The sequence below is a fragment of the Meleagris gallopavo genome, chromosome 5, assembly GCF_905368555.1.
Source record: "Meleagris gallopavo chromosome 5, MGAL_WU_HG_1.1, whole genome shotgun sequence".
NCBI classification, from domain to species: domain Eukaryota; kingdom Metazoa; phylum Chordata; class Aves; order Galliformes; family Phasianidae; genus Meleagris; species Meleagris gallopavo.
Window position 1 is genome coordinate 7,925,318 of NC_139408.1, and position 20,183 is coordinate 7,945,500.

Consider the following 20,183-nt stretch of genomic DNA (forward strand, 5'->3'; position numbering starts at 1 on the left):
TTAATACTAAAATATTTTTTTAAATTAAAAATTGTCTTTCAACAAAAGTTGTTGGTTCAGATCAATTAATTAATAAGCCCTGAGCACTTTTGTGTAGGATTTATACCTTTTCTGAATGTCATGAAAAGTCTGCTGGGTAGTTTCAACCATATGTAATTTGGTAGAAACTATCCAGCCACAAGAAAAGGAAAGTGGAGATAGGAATGGTCAGATTGAATTGAGCAGTTGGTCTTAGGGAAGAAAGAATGAATTGTTGTTCTTGGCCTAACAGCAAGAGATTTCCTTATTACAAATATAATTGGGAAGAACAAGGAGAAACTAATACTTTCTGCAGCAGTCAGTTATTCCTGTGATAGTGTTTAGTACTGATACATCCTGCTTGTTATAGTGTTTAGTATTTAGCATACTAGGGCCAGCTAAACTCTGTGTTCCTTGGCTGGAGATCTCGTGCACATTTTGAAGAGCTGAAAATCCAGAGTCTATTGAGTATCATGCTATTTGGAAATCCACTTTGATGACTCCCTACAATTCTTTGCAGCTGGTCTCTCTCAAAGTACAATGAAGCATTTGGACTAAAAATGTTTATCACTATACTGTAATGCTATGGGCATTAAGAGAAAAATACTATGGCTTGTCCTTAACCATCAGAGCAAGTCAGGATTTGTGCTTTTTACCTTTATAGAGTACTGCATCTCCTTCCATTCTGCTAGAATTCTGCAAGGCTTTGTAGCCTATGTCTAGGGCAGCACTACTTGCCTAGTGCTGTGAAAAACTGCAACCGCTGTCCACACTGCAACTTATCATTCCCATATTGTCAGATCACATTTGTTACTCATGTACTCCTCTATTTAAAAATGAAAATAAAAATCATTAATTACAGGACTTATCTTCATGTATACAAATTATTAGCATATACAGCTAGTCCAATTTTGGTGTATGCTAATGACATTTTCATGGTTTGCAGGAGGTTTTTGGTCAGAAATAATGCAATTTGTTTTTGAAGTTGTTTAATGCAACCCATCTGTTCAGCCAGCATCTGTATTGACAGCTTCTTCTTAGCATTAGGTTTTTAAGTGAATACATGGTTCTTGTAGAGCAAAAAGCTACTCTTTGAAAATGGAACAAAGGCTGAAGTTGTCTGAGACAAAGGAGAGGCCACTATATTAGATTAATTGTATTTTGTTCAGGTACTGGGTAAATCTTATTTAAAACTGTATGAAAGGCTTGGTCATCTCAGGATGTTTTTTGAAAACATCTATTGCTTCATTATAAAGTCAAATTAGATTCCACTAATTGCTGAATCAATACTGAAATTACAGATGAATGCACTTTTCAAATTTTCATACCTTATTTCAGCTTCTTATAGACAGAATTTTTTACATAGTTTGTTGCTGAGATGGCATTTAGATTTAACTCTGACTATCCCACAGAAGATTTGCTGTTAATATGCTGGATTTAGTGCAAGGCTATCCCTAGTTACAGTGAGCAAAGGCTAGGCAGAGTAGGCAGGGCATGTGGTATGTGACCTGCTACACAAAGTTATGACCATCTTTACATCTTTCTGGTCTTCTATTAAACTGCTTTAAACAGTGTACAGTGAATAACTCTGAAACAATTTATAGTTGTGCATCAGTGTTGTACTGAGAAATGGCTTGGATCGAAAGCAGATATTGAATGAGTGAAGACTAATCATACTTCTCATTTAATCTTTGCTAGGAAATATAGCTGAACCAGTTAGACTTAAATCCTTGAGAACTAGTATTTTTGTTAGCTTGTTAAACTGAATTGCTAATTTTGAAAGAATACAAGTGCTATTTCCAGATTATTATTTATTCCTGTGCAAATTAATTGCCCATTTATTTTTAAATATTTATGAACATCTCAATTTCATACAGTTGTTGGTAGTGTTTATATTTATTTACCCTGACAGTTTTCCAAGATCTGGACACAGACATGTCACAGTCGTCTCAGTTCCTTTCTTGACTGTGCCATAGATCTATGAGATATCTCACCTTCCAGAGCACTTTGAAAACCAAGGCTCTATCTCTTCTCTCAGCATATGCCGACTGCAATTAGGCACCAGTTCAGAAAAGGCTTTGTATGCGTTCTGAATCCATGCCACATTTTTTGGTCTCAGGAGCTGCCAAATGCCTAAATGCTGTATTCAAGCCAGATGTCTAAATATATAAAATGAATGACTGAACAAAGCACCTCCTTAGTAAAGCATATGCCTATAGGACAGACCCACTTGATGGGTGTGAGACCAGCTCCAGAATGTGATCTGCCAGCTCAACTCCCTGGCGGCTGAGGGACAGGCAGAATAATGTATATTCCTGAATGGGCTGTACAGGGGAGAAGCACCTTCATTCTCATTTTTTGCTCTCTTGCTTTAGAATACCTAGCCTCAGGAATCTGCTAGCAGTAAAGGCAAACTGTCACTTTTTAGAGGAGCATGCCTGTTTCTGGAATGCTGATGTACTTGTTCAGGAGCAGGATCAGAGGATTTGAGTACATACATTTTTTTTTCCTGAGCAGCATATACTAGTCAGTTAACAATGGGCTACCTTGATCTTGTTAGGAAATTTACATATTATGAGGTACATAGCAAAAAATATGTAAAAAAAATTGTAAAAAATATTTTACAAATATTCCAGCTACATCACTGACTGTTAAGGCTGCAGGCATTGTTTCCTCTTTAGCTGAAGGAACAGAGAAAGGAGATTAGAAATGAATACAATACATATGTTTAATGTACATTTGTTCAACTGTGATACTTGTCAAAACTGGAAAACACATTGGAGTGGGTATATTAACCTACATTACAAATGTTTTATCATTTGTAGGGTAATGTTTGTTGAAATTGTTCATAGAGCATTTTCATTAGACTTCCTAATCTTTGGCAGTCCTCAAAAGAAATAAGCATGATCTTTTTATATTTATTTAATATTTATATTTATAGTCTTCCCAGACCCTGAAACTTTGGTGATCTTAAGAACTTCATTGGCATTGTTTCCCTGTAATGTAAGGCTGTCTAGAATGAATGGTGCATGTATGCACTGAGAGAGTCTGTGCACAATCTAAGAAAAATGCCTGCAAGGCATTAAAACATGAACCCAGGCACCATTATGTTGGATGCTTCATAAATAATTTTATTAATAATCTTGAAGATAACTTAATTCATCCATGAAAATTGTGATGAGAGGCTACTTACAGCTAATTCTATTGGAAGGTTAAGTAGTGGTGATAATTATGTCCTCCCACAACTGTGTAAAACATCTGTATAGTCAAATGAGTCGTGAGCTGTTATTCCCAGTAACAGTAACAACCATAGAAATGAAATAATTTCAGTAAGTTTTCTGAAGGACAGCAGTGGTGTAGGGGACCTCTTGCTAGCAGAGTGCCTTTTCTCTTCCTAGGTGTGGCAGTGTGGAGGAAGCGTTGAGGTTCTACCTTGCTCCAGGATTGCTCACATTGAAAGAGCACATAAACCATACACAGAAGATCTAACTGCTCACGTTCGGAGAAATGCACTGAGGGTGGCTGAAGTCTGGATGGATGAATTTAAGAGCCATGTCTATATGGCATGGAATGTACCCCAAGAGGTGAGTCACAAAGACATGTGTTTGCAAGCTTTTTCTTTACAGCCTTTGAGTATTGGTTCCTACTCTGTGTTTTGATTTTATTCTAGGATTTCTTTGTATGCATGTAAGTCTTATGTCTAGGCATAAAATAGAATTGCATATATGCTGATATATATGTGTAAATATGTATATAGCTGTGTCTTCTAGAATTAATTCCTTTATCTGTGGATTCCTTAAAAATTAATTCCTTGTCAATCTCACTGATGAGTGTGCATGGAGATTTTAACCTAATAGTTGCATAAATGTGAAAAGAGAAGCATCAAATCTGTGTTACACATCTTATTTTGAATTTGTGTTTCTTATCTACAGTAACAGAGACAAAATTCTATCAAATTTTTAAGGTAGTACTACCAAGGGGCAAGCAATTTTAACATCTAAATACAAATGTGTAGCAAAATTGTTATTATTACTTGTTAATTTGAAGCGTCTAGTCAGTACCAACATATCAAAAAGTCCATTGCAATAAATTTCAAAACAAACTTATCAAATGAAAAAAAAAATGTATTTTGTGGATTGAACTGATTTCTTACAGGTCATCAGGTTTACATGGTAGATCTTTTTCTGCCAAAACTGATTTTCTTTGCAGTTTTAAAATGGAAAAAAGAGGTATTCTTGTTTTTTTTTTCTTCCATACCTTCATTTTTCTATCACAACTATGCTAATCTTTGCTTTAAACTGCTAAATATATTATAATGCAGTTTATAGTCTCTCTTCATCTCACAGAAGATACTTCTGTCAAACAGCAGTTCAGACTTAAAAGCTTGAAGTGACAAATGGTGTATCAGTTTTTTAACAGTGGTACTTCTGCAGTGCAATGAGATATCTCTGTAATAGGAAAAGAACCTATTAATGTGTATGTATATAGAACCTAGCATAAAGATTATCTCTTCTTATTTCTTACCTCTGTAGAAAACTAGGCAAGTACACACATGGTTACATAATTTTTAAAAATATTCTGGAACATGTCTTGAGAGCTGAAATAGGCCTGTAAAGCATGAGTTTGCTCACCACTTAGAAATTGCTACAGGTTGCTTGGAGACAATGGACTAGATCAAATTCAGGTATCAGACTGGGTGCTAATATTTCTGCTTAATCTTCGTTTGTCCCAAGATTACACTGAAAGTGAAATACAGAAGAGAAAATCTTCTAAACAAACATAGCTCCAGTTTAGGCAAAAAGGTGCATCTCACTGTGAGACAGTGTGGACAGGACAGGCAGATGGCATGGCTAAGTACTGTGGATATCTCTAGGAGTAATTCCCTACCTGGAAGCAGGTGAAATTGTGCTCTGGTTATGGACTCAGTAGGTAATTGAAATGAATGCAGTTATAGCAGTCATGATTTTTCATGAAATATCTTATTTCAAGATGTTAGCTACAGGGCCTGTTTGTTTTTTTGTTTTTGTTTTTCCGTGGAAGAATTCCAAGCCCCACAGTCAAATATTTCCAAGGATTTTAATCCTTGAAAGTTTACAATAATAATAAAAATGAATTTGACTAATTCAGCAGTGTGCTATGACTGCCCTCTTGGGAGCCCTGTATGTGATTCTGAGGTACTGAAGGGTTCTGATGTGGATTTCAGATAGCATGGTGACTTCTACATTGTAACTGCTTAGATAAATTGATTCAGAAAAGCACTTATAAAAACCCCAAGGAAAGATTTTTCAAGGGTCAGAAGACAGAGCTAAGCATGAGTCCTCTGCTTAGTTTTTTTTTTTTTCTTTTTTCCTGCTGTTACATTGAAGGAATACACTCAGTTGTTCTTGATAATAAAGCCAGTATGCCATGTGCAAGCTCTTTTTCTTTTCCAGCTGCATGGAAGGATGTGATTATGGAAGCCCCAGATGCTCTTTATTTCCTCGTACAATAAACTGAAGAAACGAGCATTGGTGCATGCAGAGTTCCATGAGAAAAGACAGAGATGCAATGGACCAGTTTAGTGCCTGATCCTAGAAAGCCTTTTTAGTGCCAGAAGTTGCATGTCTGTAGCCATGTGCCTGCATCCTCCTCCTCCCTCATACAAGTGGCAGATACACTGGCAAGTATAGCCAGCACAATGCATGGAATAGGATTTGTCCATGGGATCAGTTTTACAGCACCCTGCAGCATGTTGCTCTATTTAATCACTTGCTAGAGAAGGCAGAAAAAAATAGTAGATTAAGGAGTAGTTTCCATGAAGTTTTCTGAAGGATGCTGGGTTTGAGGGGGGAGGAATCATTATCCCCTATAATATTTATTCCAAATCTTGGTTTCCTATTTATTCCTACTATACTAAAATTATGCTTTGCTAATCTGAAAGCCAATGTCATGTTAGTTTGAAAATGCCTCTGTAGCAAAACCTAATTTTTTCAAATTGGTGTTCACTCAGTGCTTTGGGATGCAAAAAGAAGTCTTCAGCAGCTCAGAAAGCTTGGTACTTGTAAGGATATCTTATTGATATGTGACCAAGATCATCCAATGATGCCAATGTTTGTTTTTTTAAATCATATCTAGTGGCCAACAAAAGCTTCAGGGTATTTGTGGCCCATTAGAGTTTGTTGCTTAAGTAGAAATATTGTAAGATTTCCTGTGAAAGTTTATTTATCCTATGGTTTTTGTTCTGAGGCAAAAGTGATGGGGAACAATGTAGAGCAAAAAGTCTTGCATTACTTCCAATCAAATAGCAACCATGGATTTGCACTTAGTTCCCTCTCTGAAATTTTCTGTTGCATGATTTTAACGTGATGATGTATTGATTTTTACATACAGGGACTTTATGACATTCACATCTTATGATCTACAAAGAAGTATGTCACATGAAATTAGGTTAGCTAGAAGTGTAAAGGAGAATAGAAGTTAGGGGAGAGAACATTCTGTAATTGCTTTTAACAAAAATATCAAGTTTTCTTCTTATATTACCATAGAAATTTAATAAGTGATATTTCACAAAGGTGAGCTGCTCTTCTCTGCTTCTTCTTCTGCTCTTCACAGTGAAGCAATAAACTCAGACTTCAGAAATATCCAGAAAGTGTAACATACTAATGATTAGTACGGTTGTTTCTAGGGCAGCTTGCTACCTACTGCCTATTACTTTTGGATTTGGAAAGTGCCAGGAAATTAGAAAACAACAGTTATATTTATAGGAAGCTAGATGTAAACCCCACTGAAGTCATTAGGAGTATTTCCATTGACCAGAACAGACTTGTAAGAGACCTCACCATGGTGACCTAAATCATTCTTACTAGGGGCATTTCCAGAGTGTGTGGGTAACAGAAGCACTTCATGACCAAAGGCTGATAATCATCATAGGTCATAGTAATCTTTGCAGTGAGGAGTGAGTCTGGGTTGTCAAAATATACAGAAAAAAAGTGTATTGTAATGCATTGTCTGCTTTTTTTTCTGCCTTTTGTTTTATGTACAGGACTCTGGAATTGATATTGGTGATATTTCTGAGAGGAAGGCCCTGAGGAAGAAGCTCCAGTGTAAGACCTTTCGGTGGTATCTCGTCAGTGTGTATCCAGAAATGAGAATGTATTCAGATACTGTCGCATATGGGGTGGTAAGAACCTTGTTTACATTTCCTATTTTTAAAAAGGTGGGAGGTGGAATTGAGTAATAGAAGAGGTAATTCATGAAGAAAGTGCCTGGCTCCAAGTAAAAGAATTAGATAAACTTGGAAGTCGCTACTTAAATGATTTCTTAGACTGATTAGTTGACAGAGGCTGCTGCTCCACTGTAGCTCATGCTGAATATTCTGTACATTATCTTCTTCCTTGTTTTTTTTTTGTTTGTTTGTTTAATGGCTCACAATCCCTTTGACACTGAAGGCATGATTTTTTAAACATGCCGGAGATGTCAGTTAGAAGGTGTGCAATCAGCAGGTGAATTAGCAAAGCAGGCTCAACTGCAGGCTCCTTAATATTGTAGTCAGAGCTTAAATGTCTGTATCTTGGGATTATTGTTGTCATTACTTGTGTGACAGTAGTACCCTTGTCGGTGTTGAAATCATGCTTGAGTTGCAGTGTGCTAATTAAAGCAGAGACAATTCTTACTCCTAGAAAACCTGCAATATAAATAGGACAAGTGTACATGACATGGAAGATGAGCATATAGAGTTAATACGGGTGCATAATAAGCAAGTAGAGCAAGAATATCCTTTTTGCATTCTGTATTCAGTGTAATATTCACAGAAATTCATTTCTATGAATTAAATTTGGTGTTTTTTTATTTTTTTTAATGTTAATTTGTTTTGTGTGGAAGTCTCAGACAGGAAATGTAACTCTTAGTACTTACATTACATACAAATGAAAGATTTTAAGACATTCCTCCACAAAAAGAAGTCCCTTGAGAGCCCACAAGAGCAGCTGTTCTTTTATAGCAAATGAAGTGATTATATGCCCTACGAAGTTCAGTGATGCCTTTGATGATCAATTGAAATAATGCTGGCTTTTCACACAGTCCAAAGATAACAGAAATAAGAAGCAGTTCCAACAACAATTTAGGTCATTGTTAAATGCATGAGATAATGGTTACCTTCTGAAATAGCTCAGAGTAATGTCAAAATCAGACTTGTCTGCAAGGAATCTCTTCCACAGTCTGCATGGAGTTGCCCTCAGCAGTACTCTGATCAGTAGATGATGGCCTAAGGAGGAAGAAGCATAGCTGCTGATAGATGTGTGGATCTGCTTATGGGTGTGGAATAGCTAAGGTATTTGTTGCAGTCTTAGAATTAATTCAGCAGCATCTAAATCAAAATGGAAGTCAGCAAGTAGGCACTATATGATCTTATATTCTGCTGAGATTTTTTCATCTTTGCTGGCAACATGCAAACCAAAAGGAGTCAGGAGAGTTCATTACAGAAGTACTGAACTCGCTGATCAGCAGAAAATGCATATTTAGGTACTGTACAATGATATACATGATCCAGTCTTCTGTCTGCAATCTATCAGCATCCTCATCAACTAAATGTGTGAGAAGTAGGCTGGATTTCATTATTTGTCTTATCACAAATGAAATAGTGGGCAGCTGTGGCAATGTATTGGTATAGGTAGAGTGTTTTATGAAATATACTGCTGTTTTATGAAACACTGTATGAAATAAAAAAATGCAGTGCCCAAATCTTTATAATAATAGAGTTGCTTACATCTCTTGTCTTCCCTCATGTCTGCTTTCCTGCTTTTACCACATTTTACCATGGAGAAGGAGTGATATTTCTAAGCAAGTCAGCTGCTCTGCTTGCTGATTCTTATCGGTGCTTCTGTTCATGAACTGTCTTAATCTTTTTGTAGAAACACTAGTATTTTCATTAGTTTTAAAGTGCTGATAAGCTATGAAAGTCATCTGAATGGGCATTGCTTGATCATCTGGAATAAAAAAATTAAAATGGTGACGTTTTCCTCGTGTTACTCAAAAACACCAAAATCAGGTATCACAGTGTATTAGCATGACATTAGACTATATATGCAGTAGGTAATTATGCCAAATATGATACAACAGAATTATGCACAGAAAGCCTTATATATCTACAGTGTATATATATAGCCTTTTGTTTAAAAACATTGTAGGATGGTTTTGATTGGTGATTTTTTTTTTTTTTTATGATGCACATGTATTTGTTATCTCAATTATTTCACATGAAACATTCATTGGATACCAGTTCCAGAGCTCACACAAAGTTATGTGGGGCATTTCCAGAAAGTCAACAGCATACTTTGTAGAGAAAAATGATTTGTTTGCTCTAAGCATGTAGATTTGTTTCCCTGTTATTTCAGAGGTTAAGATTAGGTTTTGGGAAATTAAAACTCCCAGAGCCCATTTTCTTGCCAAATTATGCAGATCTGACAAAATTAGAAAAAATCTGGAACTTTTTGTGTCAGGAAAAAAATAAAATACAATGTTGCTGCTGAAATAAGGGTTTGGCAGTCAAAGGTAAGAGGATTTATGAGTTCTGATATACCCTCAGAGTTAGTAAAAAATAATGTCAGTGGAGCCAAAACCTAATGTATTTAGCATAAGGCTGGTTCCTTTATTCTAGCATTGTGTTTGAAATAATTTTGCAAATACCGAGTTTCAGTAGCCTATCTCTGTTTACTGTGAGGCTGTAAGTTTAAAAGGAAGCAGGTAGCAATAATGACTAATTATTTATGGATATTTTTTTCTCTTTCCCTCACACTGGGTTGGTGATCTGGTTATATTTTGCCATATAATTAGAATTAAGCCTTGGTAATCTAAAACTGCATTGCGGAAGATCATTTTGGGTTTCCACACAGCCATTAGATTTTGGAAAGGGATGGTTCCTAAGAGTCCTGTGACTTTGTACACCTTCCATTAGATCAGGTTGTCAGTAGCCCCATCCAAGCTGGCCTTGGGCACTTGCAGGGATGGGAAATAACTTTAGGTGAGGCCTCACAAGGAGCAGGGGCAGAGAATCATCCCTCTGGATATCTGCTGGTTACATTTGTTTTTGTGCAGCCCAGGATACAGGCTTTCTGTGCTGCAAGTGCACACGCTGCCAACTCATGTCCAATTTTTCATCCACCAACACCTGCAAGACCTTCTCTTCAGAGCTGCTATACATCCATTCATCTTTCAGTCTGATGTTTGCAGCTTCCCAACCGAGGTGCAGGATCTTGCACTTGGCCTTGTTGAAATTCTTGGGGTTCACAGGCTGTGGTTGACTGGTCAGCAGTTCCCACGGTCTCTCTACTTTTATGAAAAATGGGTGTGATATTTCCCTTTTTCCAGTTGCTTTTTGATCCCAAAAGCCTATTTTGTCTTTAATATTAACATTTATCTTGTCTGTTACTGAAGTTAGTATGTTCAGAGTTAAGATTTGGAATTCTTTAGAAGATGAGTTTACATTGTTGAATGTATTCACTGCTTAACTTAAGTCTCTGGCTTGTCCACGGCTGTTACATACCACTACACTTCTAGATTTACTTTCTAAGCATATCAAGTTGTTTTTCTCAAAGGAGATCTTGTACAGTGCTGGCAGCACTGCTCGTTTAGTCTGACTCCATCAGACAATTCTTTTGTGTTCTCTGAACCTCTCTTATATCAGTGTACATCTTTTTATGTGCCTGTGGATTTACAACCCACATCTTTGGCATCACAGGCTACCGGTACCTTTTAGCTATCTCTGCTCATTAATTTGGCACTTATCTTACAGAAAATTCTGTCTCAGCACTGTCGACATAATATATAGGGATTAGTAGTTTGCAGTGCTTTCATAGCTGGATTGCTGTAGGTGGGTTAGCCCTGAGTAAAGCGAAGAAGCCCTAGTGCATACCAATTGGCCAGTAGTCTCGAATTGTAAGCAGAAGGGGATATTTGAATTATTTCAGAAATCAGAAGACTCTCCTGAGATATTCTAAAAAGCAGTTTTATTAGTGTGTTTAAAACCATAGCTATACACCACAGTTACCTGCACACTGGTTTAAAAAAAGAAATAAAAAGCCATTGTATACGGGGTGTACCTTAAGAAGAACACTTAATATTTATGTATTTATATAGAGACTTTATACAAAGAATTTTTCTCCATATAAATAATTGCTCTCTGAAGGCTTTTTGATGCTCCCTGAAATCTTTTGAAACATTATTGAAATTAGTAGTGTTAGACAATCTACAAGGAAATACTTAGTACAGGTGCTTTTTCTTTAAATAGTTTCACTTCAACAACTATGTTTACTTTTGTGTATTACAAATACATACAATTTTATTTCAAAGAAAATAATGTGATCATAACATTTTTTTCTCATGTCTTGATCTCTTTTTGTTTATTTTAGCTGCAGAATTCCTTGAAAAATGATTTGTGCCTTGATCAAGGACCAGACACAGAGAATATCCCAATCATGTATATCTGCCATGGAATGACACCACAGGTTAGTTTGTTTAATGATGTCATATGTTGCTGTTGCTTTTTGTAGAGTGTGTAAGAAGAACCATCTCGTACCTGTCATGGTCTTCCTGCAACAGTGCCTCCTTATTCCCTTCAGTGTCTCTTTTACAGAACTCTAGAATATTAATTCTGCTCTAACTTGAGAATCTATTAGCACTTTGACAAAGAAGTTTGTTTATTCATTTTGAAAGAATTTAAGAAATAGGAGAGTCAGCACTGACCTGTATTTGTTGGTAAACAAACCATTCACTTCTTTAACTGTATGTTGTATGAATGAAACAATGCATTTTAAAGTACTTTATGTGCATCCATGAGCACATTCATAGTTTATTTATGCATTATCTGAAGCAATTTTTTCTCCTGATATATTTACTGTCTCATTTTCATAAATCTGAAAGTCAGCCAACTTCTTCACACTATAGAGCTGTGTCAAAAACCAGATCCCATTCCTGTCAAATCTCTTCTTTAGAAGTTCCTTTGTTCCTTCTCTGTTGTCCTTTTATTCTTCCTGGTAAGCTGGAGAAGTCCCAGATGACTGGAGACTTGCCAACGTGACTTATAGACAGGATCTATAAGAAAGGTTGTAAGGAGGATCTGGTGAAATACAAGTCTGTCAGCCTGACCTTAGTGCCAGGGAAAGTTATGGAACAGATCATCTTGAGTGCAATTCCCAGTACATGCCGTCAAACAGGTGATCAGGCCCAACTGGCACGTGTTCATAAAAGGCAGGTCTTGCCTGACCAACCTGATCTTCTGAGGCCAACTAGCCCACCTGGTGGATGAGGGAAAGGCTGTTGACATAGTCTACCTACCCTTCAGCGAAGCTGGTCTCCCATAGCATTCTCCTGGGAATGTTGGCAGCCCATGGCTTGGACAGGTACACTCTTTGCTGGGTAAAGAACTAGTTAGAGCACCAGGCCCAGAGAGTGATGGCTGAGTGGTGTTAAATCCAGCTGGTGACTGGTTCCAACTGGTTCCCCAGGGATTGGTATTGGGGCACATCCTGCTTAATATCTTGATTGCTTATCTGTATGAGGGGGATTGTGTGCATCATCAGTATGTTTGCAGACAACATCAAGCTGGGGGGAAATATCAATCTGTCTGAAGGCAGGAAGGACCTACAGAGTGATCTGGTCAGGCTGGAACAATGAACTGATTTTAATATGCTCTGAATTCTGTTGTCTTGCACAACAGTTGTTCTTAACTTAGAAAATGGAAGGTTAAAGATACGATATCTCCCCAAGCAGCCAAGTGTCTGGGCACAGGTGGAAGTTTTTCTAGGCAAATTGGACAAAAATAACATTTTGTATGCTCTAAAACATGCTTGTCAAAGATGGAAATACAAGTTATATGACTCTGGAAAGTAACAAGTAAAAAGTGACACAAAGAAAACACTTGAGAGAGCAATAGAAGACTCAGAGAAGTGCCTTCGGTTGGAATCTTTTTTTTTTTTTTTTTTTTTTTTGCTCCAACTGCCTTTTATATTCACTTTCTCAAAAGGACCCTTATTGTACTTCGCTTAACTAACAATTCCAAGGGTAAAACCACATTATTTATGTGATTTGACTATACAGTAAATAAATCATCCTAACATTTCAGATATAAACATAGGACAAAAAATAATCTTTTTCCCTGTACCTGGATATCCTGGTGAGCTGAAGACATGAATTAGATGAAATGCAGATGAATTCTGTCCTTTCTTGCCAAGTTACACTTGCTGTAATTGTGTTTTGTAATGACCTCCTTTACTAAGGACCTTTAATATTGATCTCCAGTGGCATCATGCTTGAGTGAATTATGAATTATGAGGACTGAAATATCTGAAAATCCAATCCATCAGACTCATTCACTGCATGGGCTGTGCCTTATTTGTCACATAGTAATGAAGTAAACATTGTTTGCCTTCAGCATACTTTTAAGGTGGTCCTTAAGGTAAGCTAAGGAGTAGTGTAACTTTACCCAGAAGCCAGAGCCATTATTCTTCTTCATCTTCTTGGCAAATCATCTGTAATAACAACATACTATGGGCATATTTGTGAAATCCAATTGGAAAATTTAGTTACAGCTAAGAGGCAAACAAAGAGTCACTTCAGTTAGACTTAGTATTCATTAGATCAAGAACTAGCTTTGAAAGTCAGTTGAAGATCTGTGTAAGTGAGATGGTGGCTAATAATTGACAGAGAAGGGGGCAAAGGAAACTATTTTGGGTTTTTTCTTTTTCAAAATTGCAAAATTAATAATCTTCTTGCTACTATTGTGTATTTAACTACTATATAACAAATGAAAATAATCCATGTAAAAGCAACCCACGTTGCAAGCAAGATCAATGCAATCAGTGAGAACTTTGTAAGAGGAATACAGTCTCTCTACATGAAGAACTATGCTTTTAATAGGGATAGCTCTAAAAAAACTATTTCACATGCTTCTAAGAGATTTCCATTGCACGTATAGAGTCTCTTGTTTTAAGCAGAGCTGTAGCTATTTGCATTTTCACTAGCATATTGGAAATATTTAAAGAAATATTTTGCTTGATCTTAGTGAACCAGCTAGTGAGTGCAAAAGATACTGGTAAGATGCTAACTTTATTCTAATAGTGGCAAAATGCTTTATGAAGGGGATTATTTTGCCCACCTAGCAGTTTTTATAGAATACATCAGTTAAAAATGCTGAGTATCATGAGTCAGGGCTTTGGTGAAACCATTATTAGCTCTGGTGCAAAACTTTGCTGTTGCAGCTCTATCACTTGCTGTTTAAGAGCTAGAATGTGCTGCTAGCATGCAGAACTTTGCACAGCTGTACCTAGATGTACTTTAACATATCTGCCTGCCAAGATCTATTTCCACCTTTGCTGTTTAAGGTGCTGTAAGCAGTAACTTCCTTTTCTTCCCACTGCCTTTTTTCAAATGTTTACGTACTCTTACTTGTGTGGGAAAAAGGTTAGATGAGGTATTTGACATCAAGTAATAGATACAGAATGTGTGGCTGTTTGTCTTTAGCATGTCTCGTACAAGAAAGAAGTCACTGAAGCCATCAGTGAAGAAGAAAAGAATCGGTGCACCTAATGTTGAAGTCCATAGTCCATCTTTTGCAGACAGTACTGAGTATATAGTTGTATAATCAATGAATGTACAGTTGTTGTAATTATGAAATATACAAGAGAGTTTGACTAAGCAGTAATTATACCCAAAGAGAATAGATAGAATGCTTACCCATATCCTGGGCTCACTATGAAACTCCAGAGGAGGGATGTTCAGAAGAGATCCTTCCCCACTGGTAGTCAGCTCTTAAATGTGTCTAGGAGAGGTGCAGCCAGGCTCCACCCCTTCTGGCAGCACAGGTGAATTGCCTTCACCTGTGCTCCTGTGGCTGACTCATTGCTCACCTCAGGTGATCAATCAGAGGTTTAGACCGTGATTCAGCAGTTCCCGTACAATAGTAATACAGTGAAAGGCAATAGTTAAAATAGGTTCCCACTGCACTCTTGCATGAGAACAGCTCAGAGGCAAAGCATAGTGACCTGCAGTTGTACTTGGCCAAAGAAGGTACAGTGGAGATATCTGGGGAGATGTGAGGATGAAGCTCCCCTTTCATATGATGATATAAGAAAGCAGGAGAAGACTGGGAGGTGGACTGACTATACGAAAAAAGGTGAGAGGAGAGAAATGTAAAGGAAAAAGTTGGAAGACAGAGCAAAAGTTTTGGCAGAACAGTGCAAAACATAAAATACATGTGAGGTGTTAGGATTTTTTTTCTTTTCAAGTGGTTCATGCATCAAAGTATTAAGGTACTCTTTTAATTCTTGAACTGGAAGGAGCAAAGCCACTGCTCAGTAATATGTTTAGACCTTAGAAATGTCCATTTCTAGCAGTGCCCCAGTTTTGCACGGAAAAGATGATTGCTTGTAGTTGCAGAAAGTACGTGCCCCAGGCTTCAGTGAATTGTCTTCCTAATTCTGGGATCTGCCTGAACCTGAATGTATGGTGTTGTCTAAGATCACTGTTTAGTCAGGCCTGTAATCTTAAAGGCAGACTGATGACAGTGTGTCACATGCATTAAATCTACTCCTGAGTGTTTGGAAGCTTCTTTGCTGTAAATGAAACACCACATTATTACAGACTTTATAACTGTTGTATAATAAACAAATACCATCAGTCAATGAAGTGGTATTTTAGGTGCAGATTTACCTTGAAAAGTGCTTGTGATTGAAGGGAAAATGGGCAGTTCCATGTCTTCCCTTGTTCAGTTGCTTCTGGCTCGTATCTTTCCCAGCTGGTAAGCAGTTAAATCAGGAAGCTCATCCAGGGATGTGAAAGTCAATATAAAACAGATTCTGAAGAATTTAAGGTAAGGGCCAGTGTCAGAAGACTAGATTTGGAGATTTACTAGAAAAGAAATGCAGGTGAGAAGAGACATCAGTTCATATCCTTTCATATTCCTGCAAGAGATTGCAGAACTGACACTCAGAAACCAATGACTACAGCCCTACCAGTGTGAATTATTGCTTCTTCGCTGAAGGGCGTGACAATAAGCAGAGCTGCACCAGATGACACTGTATGAGGCTCTGACCTGAAAGCTTGATGTTGTATTCTAAGTGCAGCATGTGAAGTACTGGAAGCTGCAGTTACAAGAATTCTCTTGAACTTCTTTGTATAATTTATGAGTGCTTCTTTTTAAATGTTATTCAGGTATGTTTTCATAAAAAAATATTTTTTCTTCAGTGTACTTTTCTAGTGTGGTGAGTGTTCGTAGACAGATACTTGTTAATTTGTTTATTAAAATACATAGGACTAAAAATGACTATCTGTGAAACAATGAACAGTTATCAGTTCAATTTGCAAATCCCAGAAAAAATCAATTCATCAAATAATTACCAAAATAATTTAAGTTTCTTGGCAAATATGTTGGGGTCAGTTTATTTTCAGAGAATACTTCAGGGATCTTCAGAGTAAAACTAATGTGGTCTTAAGGTTACTGAGATGCTACAAACAAAAGCAAACATCTCAAAATTAAGTTTTCATGGAACCTTAATTGTAATAATTCACTTCCAGTGTGAAAAATTTTCCTGACATTCCTGTGTGAAATGAAATTCACATTGTGCTAAGAATGCTGTGAGAATAAGCACGTGCTTTGTCAGAATGAGCATTAAGAGAATTTGGACACAGAAACATTAACCTTGCCCGCTTAGGGCAGTGGATTTCCATGTATCTGAAGTACTCTGACCAAGATTATATACCGTGTTGTAATGGGAAGTTAATTGATAAAATGTGATTATATCCTTCAGTACATTCAGACTTCCCCTGATGCCTCTCCGTTTACTTTAAAAAATATATATCACAAAAGTCCTGAGTACTGCCCCTGATTTTCTCTGGTAGTTCAGTTCTGCTGCCAACAGTGCACCACAATACACTGCTGTCGTAAATAGTTTTAGATAAAGGAATTTCTGAAGTTTAAGACCAGCACATAGCTGTGATGACTCAGATCCCTAGCTGTGTTATAGATGAATACATGTTCATTTTCTCCTACAGCTGGAAATTTGTTTCAAAACATAATAATTATTTTAGATCCCAAATATATTCTTAGAAACTAGAAGGATCAAGTTTTTGAGTGAGTGTGTAAAGCATGTAAGTGCTGCATATCAAGGCTCTGTGTAAGGAAGTCGTTGAGCAGAAGGCCCTGCATCTAGCAGCTTCCAATACTGGCGCATTTTGGTGATTGTCAGGGAATAATGCCGAACAGAACAGAGTCTGCTGAACTGAATCAATGTCTGACCCTTCAAACTTGAAAAATAACTGCCCTGAAGATGAAATGTCTACAATAAACACTTTGAGGGAGGCTTTACTAAGAAATAAAAAAGCAGCACAGCAGCTGTTTTAACAGCTGTCGGTCACTCACAAATGGGATTGCTACTTATGTTTGTCTTCAAGGTAAATGTTAGGCATATTCAATATGTCAGTCTCACATTTGTTCTTTAGAACACCCTTTCTTTTTAAGGATCCGCTAACATGATGGTTTGAATTTAGCAATTATGTGGTTTGTGATAATACTTTTATGTGTGTGGAACTGAACAGTGCAAAGCTTCCAATTATGTCTTCGCCCTAATATTCTGTGATGAAAAGTCACACTGTGTGGCAGAGAGAATAGCTCTTTCCTCTCTTCATACAGGCAAAGTGAGCACCTCAGTGTTTATACTAAGTAGCTGCATCAAGAGAGTAGCAGCTTAGCTGGTCTGCCTGGCTCTGAGGAGGGCATGCAGCAGGCTACAGCGTGCTCATACTGTGCTGGGCACTATGTTAAGCCCTGTATGCTTTGTAGTATGGCCAGTTGATGTTCTTACAGCTGCGCATCCTTTTTCCTTGCACTCTCATATGTTCCTGTGTAGAATTTTGTGCTTCTCTTAATGAACTGCCTGATTCTGAAACAGTGCAATGTTAGGCTCACTATTTTCCTTTCATTTGTTCACTAAGTCTTGAGGAAAGAACTGGGCACTAACTTCGTGCACAGGTGATGTGCTTTCTGGGAACAGGGGTATTTGCACAGTAAACATTCCTAGAATAGAATAGCTAAGATTTAATCTGGGTTTTTTCAGTTCAGTAAAATTATGAGTAATAGAAGATAAAATGACTCATGGAGTCCGTGAAACTGCCAGCAAGGATGATTATAAGTATTTATGAATTCAAATTTTTATTTTAAATATATTCTGTAGAGGGCCTAATTGCTATGGCAATTAATGTCTTATATAAGGTATTCCTGCAGAGTAGTTTATTGAGGCTATTTAAATTTCTCATAATTTCTTTCAGTTCATAAATCCTGATTTTGATCAGAATAAAGTTAATAGAAACTGTGACCTTGATTGCAATGGAAGCAGAATTTGGTGCTAGTCCTCTGCAGTTATTCTGATGTATGCCTGAGGAGTTAAGTCCAGCAAACACTTTTTCAAATCTGTTGCCTCTTTAGACTATGTGGCAGATACACAGCTATCAGCTACCTAGCTATGTGGGTATTCTATAGAATTTAGAATGTATAGGATTTCCTGTTTTAGTCATGTATTTCTAAGTTTGATTATGGAAAAAATCCTCAATATTCAATTCAGCACAGAGAGAGAATCTGTTAATGAGATTTCTAATTTTGGAGTGAAATTTATACTGAACTATTGCCACTGGTAAAGTATTTCTGTACTTTCTGTATTTTGATTCAAGAGGCTTACTGTTGATATATGACCAGTTACCCAGACTTCTGTGTCATTTATGTCATTCAAATGTGGTGTCTACTTCCATGTAGTGGAGGTTCTCTTAAAATTGAAGAGAGATCTTTGTATGTGGGTAAAGACCAGTGGTGTTGCACTATTGGCTTGTGAACTACGTGCATGGCTCTGATAGCTATGTCAATTGTCTGAGTGGATAGATTGTATTTTTTAGCTGACCATAGATAGTTATAATAGTGGGACTAGAGACTAAACTGTGTATTCATTTTATTAATTTATCAGACATAATGAATGAATGGCATTTGCCATACACAGAGTATTATTACTTAAATTGCTTAAATTCAGAAGAATGAGCACAAGGGGTCCTCCTGTAGGTTTCAGACATAGGCCAGGTCAGGTCATTTTCTGTGCTCAACTTCGGTGATTGAAAACCAAAATAAAGAAATAACAGCTGTAGAACTGGGTCAAAGGAAATATCTTCTGCATCCCTCACTTTGGAAATAAATGAATGCATAATTCTGTTTTTTTTTTCCTTTTTATATTAAATTATGTAGTGTAAAATATTGTGCTTGTCTATAAGAATTCAGATAACTTATCAGTTGGAATTGAAAGTCCAACTATAGTGAAATGAAATATTTGAAAAATATTCCCTTTTTCTAAGAGTTGCATTGATTTTCTTAATTTGGGGTCTACAGCATTTCTATAACCTATAAGAAATGCTTTTCTTTTGAAGAAAAAAAGATTTCATAGAGTGGACTAGAAATAGAAGGTATACAGACTGCCTAAGATGCTTTTGAAATCTATATTCTTGCCTAGTGTATAGGATTCTCTGTTGCATGTGATTGTGTATAAAGAAGAAAGAAGAAAGAAAATACTACACTAGCTCTGTGAAGCAGTCACCTGTCTGAAGTAGTAATCTTAACATTCATGTTTCCAGACCTGAGGTATAGTTAAAAAGCAAGGATTCAAAAAGTAGTTCAATTCTTTTGAGTTAAACGAATACTTAGGAAGAGAAAGAAGAATCAAGAAATCAAATTCCTTGAAAACCTACAACCAAAAAGGTTTTAAGGCAACAGAGGTCTTTTAAAATTAAAATTAGCTAAGTGATAAGCATTTTTTGATTGAGAAATAACTGCTTTTTTTGCACAGGTGAAAGCAACAGAAGAGTCAAAGGTAACTTGGCAAAGTGCCACAGATGATTTGAAAAAATCAAATAGAACTCAGAGCTACAACATATCACAGGAATAACAGCAGTTGCCCAGAAAATGTTGTATCTGTTCAGTCCTCCACTCTTCAAAAGAAGGGAAATGACAATGCGAAAAAAAGAAAAAGGATTCTTCTAATCCAGCTGTACTAATTAATGTTTTACAGCAGAGTACTGATGCAATTTTATATATGTTACAAGGTGTGCTGAAAAGATACAGACGCATAAGCTGCTCTTTAATGGGAGGAAACTCTGCAGACGCT

The 20,183-nt window shown here is 36.8% G+C and overlaps 1 protein-coding gene across 5 annotated transcripts in view; it reads left to right on the forward strand.

The window, feature by feature from the left end:
- Positions 1-20,183, forward strand: part of GALNT18 (polypeptide N-acetylgalactosaminyltransferase 18) — a 244,109-nt gene that overhangs the window by 190,894 nt on the left and 33,032 nt on the right. For all 5 annotated transcript variants that reach the window (XM_085224103.1, XM_085224105.1, XM_085224106.1 and 2 more), the window contains 3 exons: positions 3,417-3,602; positions 7,040-7,177; positions 11,403-11,498. In XM_085224103.1, coding sequence (XP_085080229.1) covers positions 3,417-3,602; positions 7,040-7,177; positions 11,403-11,498 — 420 coding nt within the window. The remainder of the gene's footprint in view (positions 1-3,416; positions 3,603-7,039; positions 7,178-11,402; positions 11,499-20,183) is intronic.